This window comes from Corvus hawaiiensis, chromosome 3 (assembly GCF_020740725.1).
Source record: "Corvus hawaiiensis isolate bCorHaw1 chromosome 3, bCorHaw1.pri.cur, whole genome shotgun sequence".
In the NCBI taxonomy this organism is placed as follows: domain Eukaryota; kingdom Metazoa; phylum Chordata; class Aves; order Passeriformes; family Corvidae; genus Corvus; species Corvus hawaiiensis.
In genome coordinates, this window is record NC_063215.1 from 109761006 (window position 1) to 109777166 (window position 16161).

At 42.2% G+C, this 16161-nt stretch overlaps 1 protein-coding gene across 3 annotated transcripts in view; it reads left to right on the forward strand.

Moving 5' to 3' along the window:
• Positions 1-1454: 1454 nt before the first annotated feature.
• Positions 1455-16161, forward strand: part of MRPS5 (mitochondrial ribosomal protein S5) — a 28430-nt gene continuing 13723 nt past the window's right edge. For 2 of the 3 annotated variants that reach the window (XM_048298729.1, XM_048298731.1), the window contains exons 1-4: positions 1455-1530; positions 3266-3403; positions 13507-13632; positions 14005-14238. In XM_048298729.1, coding sequence (XP_048154686.1) covers positions 1464-1530; positions 3266-3403; positions 13507-13632; positions 14005-14238 — 565 coding nt within the window. In that variant the 5' untranslated portion in view covers positions 1455-1463. Of the gene's footprint in view, positions 1531-1993; positions 2119-3265; positions 3404-13506; positions 13633-14004; positions 14239-16161 lie in introns of those variants that run through there. The other variant, XM_048298730.1, reaches the window with a different exon arrangement.

Here is a 16161-nt window from a genome sequence, read left to right on the forward strand (position 1 = left end):
GCAGGCTGGAGACAGAATGGCTGGAAGGTGGCCCAGCAGAAAAGGAGCTGGGGGTGTTGGTTGACAGCAGCTGAACATGAGCCAGCTGTGCCCAGGGGGCCAAGAAGGCCAATGGCACCTGGCCTGTATCAGCAGTAGTGTGGCCAGCAGGACCAGGGCAGTGATTCTTCCTCTGTACTTGGCACTGCTGAGGCCTCACCTCATGTGCTGTGTCCAGTTCTGGGCCCCTCAGTTCAGGCAGGACACCGAGGTGCTGGAGTGAGTCCAGAGAAGGCAATGGAGCTGGTGAAGGGTCTGGAGCACAAGTCCTGTGAGGAGCAGCTCAGGGAGCTGGGGGTGTTTAACCTGGAGAAAGGAGGCGCAGGGGAGACCTTATCACTCTCTACAACTCCCTGACAGCAGGGTGTATCCAGGTGCGGGTCAGGCTCTTCCCCCAGTGCTGGTCACTGGTGGGTAAATTTTCTCCTTAAGGTTTAGGGCTGGGCATGTTTCAAAGATCTGACCCAGGGGGAGGTTAACCAGGCTTGGGAAGAAGGATATACCACTGATGAACACAGAGAATGCAGAATTTATGGGCCCCACGGACATTCAGCAGAAGTCCCAAGATAAGGCAGAGGCTAATAAAGACCGCCCAGTGACTGTGCTGAGTCAGCTCTGCCTGGGTAAAAGGTAATTCTGGCAGGGGCAGATCACAACCTCCAGCTGAGAACCCACCTCAGACCAAGAGAAAGCCTGAGCATGCAGACTAACAGCGTGAGAAGAGAGAGAACCATTAGGCAACAGTAGAATACTAATTAGTAAGAGAACTACGTAACTTGTAGCCAATGAGCACGAATTCCTTTGTTTGCTGAAATATATAAATAGTAAAAAGTTTTGGTAGTTGGTGTTCTTGATTGGTGGAATACCACAGAGGACCCAGGCTTGTGCAACTCTGAAATAAATAATCAATGTCTCTCTCGGGTGTGTACTTACTGGCTTGTTCACCTACTTTTGTGGATAAAAGTAGCACTGTAATCAGAGCAAAACCCTAAACACTTCCCTAATGCCAATATTTATTCCAAGCATCGCAAGATGAAGCACTAACAACTTTAATAGTGTAATTCAAACTATGAGACACCAATGGTGCTGGAAAAGAAGTACCTAAAAAGAGTCTCTCCTAGAAGAGAGACTTCAGCGTCCCCAGAACACAGCCCCGGACCGAGCCCGGCCCTGCAGGGCGTTGGGGACCTGCCAAGGGCTTTCCCCTTGCGGCTGTTCACCTCCTGCCTGCCTGTGGGATTGTTAATGGTGCAGGAAGCAGCCGGGGCAGGGAGTGTCAGCAAAGGCTTCAGCTGCGTGCCAGCCGCAGCTTTTGCCTCTCGGCCTTAGTTTATCCCGAGCCATTCCCTCGCTAAGTGCGCTTTGGCATCAGGCAGCGCGCGGGGCGCCTCAGTACGGTGGCCGGGAGGGGGCGCGGGCCCGTCATGGCGGCGGCGGTGGTGGCGGCCGGCCGGGCGTGTGCCCGCGGTGCGCTCCGAGCGGCCTGGCGAGGTGATGGGGCAGCGCGGGGGGCCGGGGGAGCCTCCGCGGGGAGGGCGGCGGTCACCGGCCCGGGCAGGAGCCGCGGGAGGCGGGGGGTTTCCCCGCAGGGCGAGGGGAGCGCGCTGAGTGTGCGCACCCGGACATCCATCCATGTGCGCATCCATCCATCCATGTGCGCATCCATCCATCCATGTGCGCATCCATACGTCCGCGTGTGCGTGCACGGCAGCACGGGCGAGGGGTTTGCAGTGTCTCTGCTGCCTTCCTAGGTCACACCTTGAGGTGTGGCCTGGTGAGAGCAGCCCCTGGTGCTCCCTTGCTCCGGGGTTTCAGCGTAGGGTTGCTGCGGGATCAGGGAAATGAGGAGCATTGCCGTGATCCCCAAGCGGCTGGTCCTTGGCAGAGTGGGGGTCTGTACATCCGTGAATTTGAGTTTTATGAGCCCTTGCAGTGATTTTCCCTCCATTTTGTTAATTCCAGCGTAGGAAAAGTGCTTTGGAGTGTGTTGAACTCAGCTGCACCTGTGACACTTTGCAGTGGCCGCTGTGGCACAGCATTAAATGGCCAGTGGTGAACTCCAGACCAGCACACAGCCAGGTGGGGGCTGCTTGTGCGTGGATCAGAACATTCCACAGCTGCAGACATTCCCGTGGCAGTTCTATCACTCTGGCTCCTACAAGAGCTGCATAACAATTCAGTTTTGTATCTCAGCAATGCCAACGGGACTTTCTAAACAAGTGTCAGGTTTTTTGAAAGCTTGCATTTTGCCAAGTAGTGTCACCCTAGTTGCTCTTGCATGTGTTATTCTTCTCCAGGACAGGAAATGTGATAAATACTGGATAAAATAAACATGTGCTTCAGATCATAAGTGGAGTTTAGGTGTGCAGGTCTTACTCATCCTTACAGGGTGGTGGGCAGGGCAGCTGTGCCTTTGGATCAGTCGCCCTTATCCCATCAGAGTAACTTAAGTAACATCTGCCTTGAGATGATGAAGTGACATCGTTACTCAAATTATAGTTTTCTTCCCATTCTTTCTCCTCGTTGTGGACATTTTTTAGTCAATAGGAATCCAAGTTTGTTTTCTCTAATTTTTCTGTAATTTTTCTTAAATTAAAAATTTTCTGGTTTTTAATCCTCTTCAGTCACTTTTCAAAACTCAGCTGTATTATTTTTTTCCCAGCAGAGGTCAAAGTATACTTATAAGGAAGGGAAAATATTTTTGTCTTCTACAGTCCTCTAAAAGCTTTCTTGCCTTTCTTTCTTAAACAAAATCTAAGTAGTTAATGAATTTTGGGTCTCTTCTCATCCTCAGGGCAATCTATAATGAAGTGATGCGAAACTGTGATTAAAGCCTGAACATTAAGAGGGGCTTGAAAACAGGCCAGTGGAGTTTCCTTAGTGGAGGGAAGCATTTTCACACTCTAGTCACAAATACATCCCTAAAAAACCCCAACCATTTCTTGCAGGTAAACCAGGAAAAATCAAAGGCTGCAACAGCTTCTTAATAATTAATAATTAAAATCACTCTATCAGCAATATGCTCGAAGCCTTCTAGCCTTCTTCTCTTTGTGGCATTTTCTGTTGCAGTGTTTTCCCTCCCACGTTCTGCTTTGCACTTCAAGACAAAAGGTTCTGATTCCCTTTGAAAATCACTGGTTTTTCTCCTGGTGTGTATATTTGCAGGGAATACCGTGTTAAGAAGGATTTGTGCAGTATATAAACACCTGTCTGTCTTTGTTCCCAGGGTTTGCTTCTGTGCCAGTGAAAGGGGGTTGCAGTTCCTACTCTAGCCTGGCATGGGCTTTCCAGACACGGTGTTCCCTTTCTGCCCCCTGGACTGGGACAGTCGAGCAGTGCAGGAAAAGCAGTTTCTTCAATACATGTAAGTCTTGAGTTGGATAAAAATTATTAACTGTAGTAAACAGAAGAGGAAAGGAAAATACTGCTTTGGAGAGATACAGTCTTGAAAATCAGTGTATCCTGACTTTTTTGTATCTCCTGAGATTTCAGTTGCAGCTATAGGTGTTGACAGAAGTGCATGCACAAAACCAGTTTATTATCTTGTAATAGCAAACAAGGGTTTGCTTTTTGTCACAGTGAATCCATCTAATATATGTCGCTGGATGGGAGGGGGAAGCATCTTCCCCCTCTGTTTCCTTTCTCCTTTATTGAGAGTATAAATTGTGTGTTTATCATCTGAATTATTTCTGAGCCACAGGCAAGGCGTGCTGTTCAAGCTGTGCTGCCTCAGAAATGAAATTACTGAAATGCAAGAACGTGTTACACAGAAGCTGCTGGTGGCATCCTGCAGATTGTCTGGTCGGGTGCAGTGTTTTCCTCCAGTCCTCAAAGGAATTATACCCGTGCTTAACATAACTGAGGAATGATGGCTGCTTAAATGCACACTCAGGACTGTGAGCTGAGGTAACTGAGGGGCTTTTTCACCTGCTTTGTGGTTCCTTATCCTATCCCACAGGGGAAGAGAAGACATGATAAGGACATAATCTCTGGCAGGGATAACTGCAGCAATGGGAGAGTCAAAGTTTGATTGTTTATAATCCATAGAATTTAAGAGCTCTGCAAAATCAGGTTTTCAGAACTGGTGGTCTGTTCCTATTCTCAACATCTGGGTGACAGAATGTATTTGTTTTCTCTACATCTGCTAAAGACGGGGTTAAACAGTCAGGCTGCGCTTGCTGCTCATCTTATCCAGTAAATTTTGACCATTGACTGATTCCAAGTAATTGAGGGTAGAGCAGTCTCCAAAGACTTGGCAAAGGCTGCAGTGTGAACTGCAGGCTCTGCATGGAAAAGGCTTTCTAAGGACGCCACCTGCAGGAAAAACTCATTTAGGGAAGCAGCAACAGGATCAGAATATGTAAGAAGCCACGCACTGTTGTTATTTTGTTTATCTTAAATTTAACGTGTAGCACCACAAGTGATTGCAATGTGATTGCAATTTGTAGGTTAGATTGTTTCATTAATTAGGTTTGTATTCATATTCTCAAGCTCTAGATGAGCTCTGTTTTACCAGGAACTTTCCCAGATGTCTGATTAAATGACTGAATTAAAAATATTTGCTGGGATGGCATCTGTGTTGTTTAGTAAAATTTTATATATTTAGGCAAACTACCTAAAACTATGGGCTTATTTAATAAGATGTAACAACCTGGAAAAAATAAAGTGTACCTCCTTTATGTCTTCAGCAGAGACAGTAGCCATGAGATTCAGAAGACTCAGGGTTTTGTGTATCAAAGTACAATTATTCTAAGAACAGTTTCTCTTACAGAAATAAAAAGTAAAATCTTCAGAATTCAGATGAAGTGGATACAAACAGTATAAATCACTCATATCCTTAGCAGGACAGTTGCTTGAGAAGTGGTAACATTTAAAATGCAGATATGACCCTTTAATGTGAAATAGTTGTCAAGTGAGATGTCAGCCAAGTGACGGGGTTTGTGACTGAGAAAGGTGACTGGATTTTTCTAGCTCGTTTGTGAATGCTTAATTATCTTCCATCATACCTTGGATAATATTACTATGCCCTTGTTAGTAGGGTCATCTATACCTTCAACATAACTATTCTTTTTAATCGTTTAACTGGTTTAAATAGAAGAAATTAATTTAAATCAGAGGAATTGCAATTATCCTAGGCAGTCTCTGATCCTTACCCAGATAGTTGTCTCCTGCAACTCTGACACAAAAGCATACACAGGGATTTATTCTTGTCCTATGACATATTTCAGTGAGTTTTTAATGAAGTAATGTAAAATTATCTTCTCATTCCAGGCTAATTCTTTCCCCTTTCCACCCTCCTGACCATGGGAAGCAGTTCAGGTTTCATTTACTGGTTTGGCTGTCTCCCAGCCTTAGGAGTTGTCTTTGACCCCAAAGGCGTCCAAATCAGCATGGTTTTCTCAACATCTGTTATGTATCCAAGTGCATGTGAGAATGAAGAGTTTTTATTTGATACTGGGACTATGTAAAAATTACACTGTCCTACTCACACTGTGAATTCCATTAGCTACCCTTGGGAGCCAGTCATGGAATCATGGAATGGCTTGGCTAGGAAGGGACCTTAAAGAGCATCTCGTTCCAAAGCCACTTCTGTGGCCAGGGACACCTTCCACTGCTCCTTGAGGCTGCTCTTTAATTACATTTTATATCATGGTTTTGTAGACTTATGTGAGTTTTCTTTGGGTTAAACTGTTCATTTTGACAGCCATGTCTAACTCGATGATCAGAATTAAAAAACACTTGTTTCAATTTACAAAGAATTTTTCTTGAAGTATGAACGCTCCAGATAAATAATCACAGAGTTGTCTCTTGTCATTACCAGTGGTATCACAAGAAGAGTTTTGATGTTTCAGCATTAAGGATGTAAAGAGTCAAAACTGTTCAACTGCTGTTTTAAATTTTTTTTCCTTTTCCAAGAGAGTTGTCTGTGTATTGAAGAATAGTTGGTTAATTGTGTTTAGTCAGGAAAAAGGGGAGTGAATATAAAATGTCATATAGTTAATTGTACTTAGAGGGGCATTCTGTTGGGTTTTGATTTGTTATGATGCAGTATTACTTTTCAAAGGCATTCAGCCCCTGATTTTCATTTTGTTTTGAGGAACTGAACCGAGCCAAAGGTGTTTAGTTTGCAGACCTCACTGGAATCTCCCTTCTCCATATCCATCTGGTGACACTGAGGCATGATAGTTATTAAAAATTAAAGCTTTAATAATCAAAGCAACCTTCAAAAGATAGTAGCATTTACAACAACATATATTAGCTACATTTAAGGTCCTTGGTTTTTAATAAAACATTATAAAGAAAACAAAATACAGTTTCTCAGATGCTGGGCTTGTAGCTGGATTTATTCAGGGTTTGAATTGGGACTGACAATCAACCTGCCAATCCCACGTCCTCAGCTTCTGCTGACACTGTGACAAATTGCCAGTTTTAGAAAATGTGAAATTCTAATCTAAGTGCACTGTGAAAGTGTGCTCAGGGTTTGCAGTTAAGTAGAGTTATTCCCTGTGTGTGTATAGCAGTATGAATGCATCTTTTGGAATATTTTCCAGGTCTGAGGTTTTGTTGTACTATCAAGATGCAACAGATTTGTTTCTGGATTTTGAGGAAAATGCCCAAAACTTCCCCATGCTGCTATCTTGTGGGAAAAAATAATTAGACTATAGATGTCTTTTTCTGCCAACAAATTTGCAGACACACCTAAACAAAATTTTTATGCTATCCACATAATGGGAGCTTTTGCATTTTTTAACAATGTTATTAAATTGCTATGAATAGGTAGTAGCTCCAAGAGCTTCAGACTTGTATTAACATAACCGGAGGGCAGAAAATTTGGCAGTTGATGAGGGTTTTTTCCTGTTTCACTCCTGTGGAAACCCATCTAGCAGTGAGAAGTAGAACTGAGCTTAAATTTTCAGTGGAAACATTTCAGATATGTGCAGTTTTAACTTTCAGTCTGTGAACTTTTACCTAAAACTGTTTTATATCTGTCCTGAGGTACTAATCTCTTAAATGGCCTCATGTTCATTTTTATGGTGTTGCAGTAGTCCTTGTCTTAGTGAGACATTTTCAGTGTCCAGATTCTTGCAGTTCTGCTGCTGGATACCCCAGTTAATGCTGTGTGACTCAGTAGTGGCTGTCTAGACTGAATGCTTCACAGTCTTCAGTACTTCCCAGGTTTCTATAAAGGCCCTGCAGAGCTCACAGATAATAAATACCCTTGGAAGATGGCATCTGAAGAGGGTGAAGGCAGAATTGCAAACAGGAGCATGCATTTTGCTTAAGCAGCCCCTTTTTTTTAAGGCCTCACTGGGGAGGTGGAGGTTTTTGTCTTCTTGTTATCTGTCAGCAGAGCTCAGTATCAGATATGCATCATACACTTCTATTTAAAAAGGCTGAGAGGGCTCTTTTGAGAAAGGGTCTCTTTCTTCGAAGAAAACAATGTTTTCAGTGTGGTGACTTAAGACACTTGAGAATAATCTGGCACTATATGTCATTTCTTATGGATCCTATAGGTCCATGCTTTTCTGCTTGTGGACCAGGGTTAGATGGGGAGTCAAGACACTGATGTCACATGGTGGCAGACAGTTGAATTTCAGAGGTGAAGTGGCAAGAGCAGTTCTCATTTGGGATGAACACACTGATTTTGATGAGGCTGCTGTAGAATCTCACGTGTTATAAGTAATCCCTCTGGTATTAGCATGCCATTATTCCATTTTTCTCTCATTAATAAATCTCTTTGTATTATCATCTGCAGAATATTCCCTTTTGAATCGTGGAGGAGAGGATTCAACCTAGAGGAGTTAAACATTTTCCATAAGTAACTTTAAAAAGCCTGAGTAGGTCTTGGAATTAAAGACTTCCACTTTTAAAACTAAGGGGAAAATATATTAGAAACATAACTTGTCAAGGATAACAGATGGTATGAACTGAGTTGACAGTTTTTGAACATTATATGAGTTCAGCTGAAGATGACGAAGGTGTATAAAGTCAAACTCCATCTTTGTTTTGGATGGTTCACTGCTGTTGTTTTGGAAGTAGGTTTTTAATATAATTGTGAGAGTTACTCCAGCCACTCAAAAGAACTGAGCTTGAAGTTGAATGTTAATGCATGCAATTGGAAGTGACATCTAAATGATTTGAGTCATGTTCAGCCACTGCAATGAGTTGTGGGTTTTGCTCTTAAGGCAGCTGCTCTGTGTGTGGTTTTTCCTAGGACCTTTACCCTAAATGCCTTGTAGTTAAGGATACGGTTATTAGGCACATTTTGTAACATGGTGGAGAGAGAATATAAGACGTCATAAGGCCTAGATTTAAAAATACAGCTGAGCACTCCTTTTCCTGACCTAAGCTACTTAAATAGCAGTTCTTTGCCAAATCCTGGTTGGAGTGGTTCATGTAGCCTGTTCTGTGCCAGCCTCTGTCCTAGGAATCTTTTAAGTATGGATGCAAAAGGAGCTAGAAGCAGAATGTTGTTTTTTTGGAATGGTTTTTGTGAAAAAACAGAGAGATGTATATTCATGCAGAAAATGGGAGACCAAGGTTGAAATCCTTCAAATCAGGAAGTGTATGGGTCTCCAGTTTCCAGATGAGTGTGTTAAACTTCTGGATTAAGTTATTTAAGTTAAAGACCTGCATCCAAGAAGAAATGTCTCATTGTGGTCATTAAGCAGCTGTGTAGGGTCTGTGTAATTTATCATTAAATTTGTAATAGAATATGTAAGCAGCACATTCTCTGCTCTTTCATATTTCATATGCATGAAGCATTTTTTTCTAAATGCTGTTTTTGTTTGGAGATGGTGGCGAGTCCATTGGTGTCTGGAGAAGGAATGGGGTTGAAATATACCTTGTAAGATTTCATCTCTTAATAAAAGTGTGTATTCCAAGCTGAAACCTGGAAGAGAATGTTAGTGATTGAAAAGACCTTACCTTAAGGTAATACAGCTGCACAAATGTGATGGTATTAGTGGACGACAGAGCACTGAAAGAAGCATGTTTATTATAACAAGTTCTTTGGTGTTTTTATTGTGTCAATAGTAATGTCTTTGTATCTCTGCTGCTGTGCTGCCACAGGCTGTTTGTCACCAAAAACCTTAGGAAAAGATTCCTTGTATTTGAAAGAAGTGAGCCTGCTTAGCTGTTTTACAAAATTGATTCTTTCTTCTCCTTTTACTCCCTTCAGTTTTCCAACTTACTGCTCTTTGTCTTTCTTTGTGTGCTCAGCAAGCTGTGAACTCATCTTGCAGGAGACAGAGAAATCTGATTTTAATCTCAGTTAATGAGTATCTAGGGTACTGTTTTCTGATGGGGGTTACAGGAAGTCTTTTAATACTTGTGGTTTACTGAGGTGTGGCCTAATATTCGTCTTATAAATACCTGTCTCATTTCTGATACTCAGGGATAATATAAAAAGACACAATCCCAAATCCTTTCCAGAATATTAAAAAATATCTTTTGTGTAGATTCAGCAAAATGGAGTGATGTCACACAGATGTACCTCTGGTGGTTGTTAGTGATCAGCTTGCATAAAGCATGCTTTCAGCTCAATTCAGTAGTGGATCTTTTCCTAGTCTATAAAATAAAATCTTATAGATGACACTTTCCCCCCCACTCAGTAGCTATGTGCTTTTTGGTAACTTACTAAAAATGTGTAGTGGCTTTATTTTAAGTGGTTCTATTTTAGCTCTTGAGGAATGCATGCAACACCCCATTTTACAAAGGCAAAGTAAAATAAGCCCATAAATCACGAAGAGACTACATATCTGCTGTAGTGCCTTCATTCCATAATATCTCTACAAGTGTGAAAAGCAGTACAGTGATCCTCCTTTCTGTTTGGAGTTACTTCCTCCAATTCAAGACGTTTCTCCTGCCTGTGTATGTGCTCACTAATCACTTTGGTGCTTTGCTGCCAAGTCAGATTGACCTTTCTTACATGCAGATTTTTATTTTCTCCAGTGGTGTGTTGTCTGTCTGTCATAAGCAATGTCCCCACCACTGTAATCTTCCTGATGACAGCCTATCCCTTTCATATTCCATTCTTGTCACTTCATCTTAAAATCAGCGTGATACCTCCATCTTATAAAGAACTCAGCTCTGCCGCTTGCAGGCTTCTGATGTGTTTCATTAAATGCAGCTGCTTTCCAAACACATGATGCTATTATTATAGGCTGATTAGATGAACTGCACTTTGGGACCAAATGTGATGTTTTCATCTGGTTCTAATTTTGTCAGAATTTGTGCAGTGCTTGAGGCCAAAGCTTGACTCGGCCTGACCTCTTCTTCACGGATCTGTTGGCATTGAATGGTCTCCTTTGGTGCAAGACAATGTCCTTACTCTGTGACCTTTGCTACTTTCCTCTATTGGAATTAAAGTGATCTGATTGTAGATATATTTGGAGTGCAGCTCAAAGTGCAGGATTTTTTTGGAGTGTATTACAAGCTCCAGATCTGCTCTTAACTGCTTGTTGCTGCCCCTCTACAGCCTCCTTTGTAGCTGTTAGGACCCTTTGTGAGGTCACCCAAACTGCAGATTCAGGGACTGTTCCAGCTAAAAAATAGCCTTGCAGAAAAAAATGTAAGTACCTTTATTGTAATTCCATGTTTCCAGGCTAGCAGGATTATAATCTGTAAAAAGGAATTGCTAGTTACACAGTGTTTTCTGAATAAGCTAAGAAGCTTAACAGGATTGATGATCAGCCTTGCACCTAATGGAGCAGCCACATAGTTCACTTAAGAGCATGAATTTACTGAATCATGCATTACCTACTTACTTTAATTTTTTTTTTCCCCTGAAAAAAATTTGGTAAGGAGGTAATGCATTTTTATGTAAGTTTTTATTGGTTTTGGTGGGGTTTTTTGTTGGTTTTTTCCCCGCCCCCACATTTAGCTCACAGCTACATGCATCAGTGTGTTGTAATCAGCTGGAAGGTATTTTAGTGGCTGACAGTTCAGACACTGGTTTCAAGCCATTTGATACAGCTGCTGTTTGTGGGATTTTTTTTTTTTTAAACTCCTAAATCTCTGGACATTGGGGTTCACTTTAATGTCTAGAAAAGAGCATGTAATTTCAGACAAAAATTTCTTTTTTACAGGGACTAAAGCCTACCCAGGAGCAACTTCAGTTCTTGCCTCCCAGCATATAAGAAGTGTGATAAACTTTGCTGTTATCCATGGGGATTTCTACTTGTCTATAGTACACAGATTTCCACTTGTCTGCAAAAGAACCAAAATTCCTGTTACATGTTTTGCTTTGTTGTAGTGTTCATACACCTTGTTTTTTGGGTATGTAGTGACTTTGGAGGCCAGTCTGCTCTTGGCTGTCTTAAGGTAATACTATTTTGTACTCCCTGGACTTGCAGAGTTGTGTGTCCTTGCTTTCCAGTGTGCTGAGCTTTGATTGCTGGATTCAGGATTCTCAAAAAGGAATCAGTTAAGCTTCCCGCTTTGGGAAAGATATTTGTGTGAATAGGTGTATGTGTCAAATTCTTGGAAGAACCACCTTGGCGCCTTAAACAAAGAATACAAAAATAAACCTGGGCACTAAGTGGTACCTCTGGGCATCCTGCATAGTTTCTGTCCCTCACTGTGTTGTCAGCATGGCAGAACTGCCCCAGTTCCAAAGCATTTGCCAGTCTGTGGGGCAGGATCTCTCACGTGCATTAATCTGAAAAGAATGGATTGCTGATGGGAAGTGGTAGTGATTCTATGGTTATTTTAATTCCCTTGGTTAAAAGTGTTTACTGACTTTTTTTGTCTATTTTAAATAAACAAAATTTTCAGTTTCTAGTCAGAGAACACAAGATTTACACTGCCATAGTAACATTGCCCCTGGGTCAAGCACATAATAACATTAATCTGCAAGCAGAACAATGGTGATGCTTCTGTATTCTGGCCAGAGAGATGGGCAGGGAAGAACCTCCTGAAGTTCAGCAAGGGCAAGTGCAGGGTCCTGCACCTGGGGAGGAACAGCCCCAGGCACCAGCACAGGCTGGGGGTGACCTGCTGGGAAGCAGCTCTGGGAAGGAGGACCTGGGGGTGCTGGTGCACAACAAGCTGTCCATGGGCCAGCAGTGCCCTTGTGGCCCATTCCCAATGGCATCCTGGGCTGCATTAGGAAGAGCATTGCCAGCTGGTCAGGGAGGTGATCCTGCCCCTCCTACCCAGCCCTGGTGAGGCACATCTGGAGTGCTGTGTCCAGTTCTGGGCTCCTCAGGACAAGAGAGACAAGGAGCTCCTGGAGAGGGTCCAGCAGAGGGTGGCAAATGATGAAGGGACTGGAGCCCCTCCCTTCTGAGGAAAGGCTGAGGGAGCTGGGCCTGTTCAGGCTGGAGAAGAGACACTGAGAGGGAACCTCATCCGTGTGTGTCAGTGTCTGCAGGGAGGGCTCAGAGGATGGACCAGGCTCTGCTCGGCGGTGCCGGGCAATGGGACAAGAGGCAGCGGGCAGGAACTGAGGCACGGGAAGTTCCACCTGACCATGAGGAAGAGGTTCCTCACTGAGCAGTGCCCGAGCACTGGGACAGATTGCCCAGAGAGGCTGTGGAGCCTCCCTCACTGGGGGTATTCAAGAGCCATTTGGACACCATCCTGTGCCATGTGCTCTGCGATGACTCTGCTTGAGCAGGGAGGTTGGACCAGGTGACCCACGGTGGTCTCTTCCAACCTGACCCATCCTGGGATTCTGGGAAATACTGTCTATGGTGTCTTTTCACATAATCACTTTCTTTTTGGTGTAGGTTTTTTTTGTCTAAGCTGCCGTGGTATCCTCTATTGCCATCAGTGGTTTGCAATGAATGGTGGTTTGCAGTTAACTATTGAATAGGTGTTTCCTATGTCTTGCTCTCCTGTGCTGGGTGAAGCGCCAAGGCAATGCTTGAAGCACCACAGCCACTGCCTGAGGAGGCCTGACAGAGCCAGAGCTCTGATGATGCTGTTAAAAGTGTTTTGCATTCCTTCCTCCTTACATTCCTTCCCACTTACACAAGCAGTAAGGGGGACGTATTTTCAGAACATGTGAACAGCAGCAGGTTTATGTTTTGGTTAACATTTTGTGTTTTGTGGCCTTTTAAAGCAGGCCTTTTTAGGGGTGATTCAAGTTGACTGCCACTGATCAGTGTCCTTGGATAAGTGCTTCAAGGTATTGCTGCTCTGAGTTACGAAATTAATGCCTTTCTTGTTAGGAATATTTATCTTTAAATCGATTTTGAAAAACCGTGTTAAAAACAGGCACTTGGCTGTGTGCCTCTCTCAGTGCAGTAATGAGGAGTAGAGGCACATCTTTGCACCAAATACATATGCACAGAGTAGGAAATTACTTTCTTGGCAAGGCAGTAATCCTACAGTTTAAATTCCAGCAAAGCAAAGATCAAGCAAGTTTCAAGTTTGGGGTTATTTTTTGTTCAGCTTCAGTTTCCAGTGTAATCTGTACTTGAACATTACTTATGGGAGTTGGGTTTTTTTTTATTTCAGTGACAGCTGATCAGCTGTGGAAAGGAGCTTTGGCAGAGACTGGCGTGGGAGTAAAGAAAGGAAGAGGAAAGAAAAGGAAGAAAAAGCTAAGGAAGAATCTCAATAGAGGCCAGGAGATTGGTGAAGGTAGATTCACATATAGAAAGCTGATGGTTTTGTGTATAGTGTTTCTTGATTTCATAAGTGGACAATTTTTTTTTCCTTTCTGTGATGTCAGAACTGCTTGTGATATTTTTGTCTTTAAACAAATAAATCTTGACATGATTATTTAATGTTGGCTTTGCATTTTTAGATATAAATTCTGCATCATACAATGCATTTGAAATATTTTTGTCTTCAAACAAAAAATCTTAATATGATTATTTAATGTTGGTTTTGCTTTTTCAGATATAAATTCTGCATCGTACAGTGCATTTGAAATATAAGAGAATTTTCCATTTTGTTGCATTTTGCGTCCTAATTTGGAACAAAGCATAATTTTTCTCTGTTATTTTTAAGGACCTTCTGGTTTCCTCTGGCCTGGTCTTAATGCTCCTGTGTTGCAAACTGGGAAAGTCCAGGAAGTTGTCCAGCGAAAAAAAGAAGAACGAGAGAGAATTCAGTCTGAAATTATTCATCAGAGAGATACATGGGAGAAGAAAAGGAAAATAAAAATTAAGAGGGAGGGAGGATGGAGTGGAAAGTGTTGGGGAGGTATCCTTCTGGATCCTCCTGACCCTGGTCCTAATGGAGGTAAGAAAACCAGTTATCTTCTTCCTCTCCCTTAGCTTTTCTGAGGGCAGGCTTGGAGAAAGCAAGATCCAGACTTTTTCTGTGACTGAAAATTGGTTTTATACTTCTCTGTTCCATGCCCACACACAAGCCAGCTAAATCAAAGAGCAGGTACTGCTAACAACAGTGAAATTTGTTAAAACATTGCTTAATTTCCTGTAGCTGTTAGACTGTTCTGTTACAGACTGTATGATTTTATGTAATATTACAGAGTACTGTGTTATGTCACAGACTGTTCCAGGAGTCTTGAAGGATGGAAATGTTTTTCTGTGTCCAGCATCAATTGTCTTGAGTATGAAATATAGTCATGGCTTTTTTATAGTTTCTTAAAGGATTCTGTGGGATAAATCAGTCTTGTTTTTAATTCTAGTTCAAATAATGAAATAGGGTTAAAGATTATGTAGTTTGAATGTAGATTTTAGAAGCTGCAATAAATACCATAGTAATGATAATAACTATAAAATTACTTATTTATTTCCTAAGTAGTTCAGTATAGTGAAACCAGAGGTCCTATATGTAGAGCAGAGAGGTGACTTCTTTTACAATGCTGTTATTCAGACCACTAGAAATTCTATAGTAGCTTTTATATTTAGAAGCCTAATCTTTTTCAACTAGTTAAACATGAAAAAGACATGTCAACTCCTGTTGGGCTGAGTTTTTATTGTGAAACTCTGCTTATTGGCATCTTTCAGTACACTTCTGTAGTAAGAGGGGCTATGAAAGACAGGTGGTATTTTCTAGCACTGCTTGCATTTCATTTTATTACCTTAAGAGCAAATATTCCATGGAAGGCAGTGATGCGACAGTGAACTTGGCCAGCTATCATTGAATCTGTCAAGGTAAAACCAGGAGATTTGAGAGATTAATTGTTCCAAATTCCCCATAAGTCAGTGGTGGAACGTGGAGCAAGTCAAGAAAATGCCATGGTTCTAGTTCCATGCTGTGGACACAAGACTGTGTTGAGTTTATACCACTAAAAGAAGTGACAGCTGTTGTAAACAATGTTTATGCATTTGTTAACTTTACCTTCTGGTGTTTTCCTTGATTATGCTTTTGGCTGGTGCTGTTGATGTAGATTACTTGCATTAAAGTTGGCTGTGTGGAGGCTGTTCTAGTAAGGTCAAGTTCTGCCAAAAAGAGGAAAGGGCACTGCAATCAAAATAGGAAAATGAAGCTGTCAGCTTGTATTATGAATGTGTTTGAGAAAAAGCAGCTTCTGATTAGCATGCACTGATTTCCTTTTAATCTGTTAAAAATGTTGGGGATTTTCAGGCCCCCGTAGTTCTTCCAGCATCTTTTTATTCAGAGGATTAATGATTTTGCAGGGGAATGGGGACATTCACTGTATGCAAAGTCAAGGTGATAGGAAGAACAGACCTGAAACTGCCAAACCCAATGAATCCTTTTGGCCTGAGACTGTGGCATGACTGGATTCCCTGGTGTCACTTACTGTGCTAGCTAGGAGTAGAGAAAGAGCAGTATTTTCCACTTATAGAATTCCTTTTCTCCCGAGTTTACAGTGTTTCTTTAGCAACTGAAGAGCTTCAGAGGGAGCAGAGGGTGCCTGTTGGGATTTGTATCCTTACTGTGAGCTAGAAATCTGCTTTGTGTAGACTGACAGATCTCTAAACTGTGCCAAGATGATTGTGTTTATAACCATCTTGGAGGTTGTGTGTAAATGATAAAGCAATGCTTGGTGAAGGACTGAGGCCCCAGTCCTACACCATTCCATGGTTTTAAGCTTTTCTCCAGAATCTCACTGTAACTACACCAAATAATGGTCTTCTGTGTTACACTGAAATGCTTGTGTTCATGGAATACGTTGGAAAAGCAAGAGTTTGTAAGGGCTAAATGATTCATGGTTATTTGAAGTGGTTGTGTATT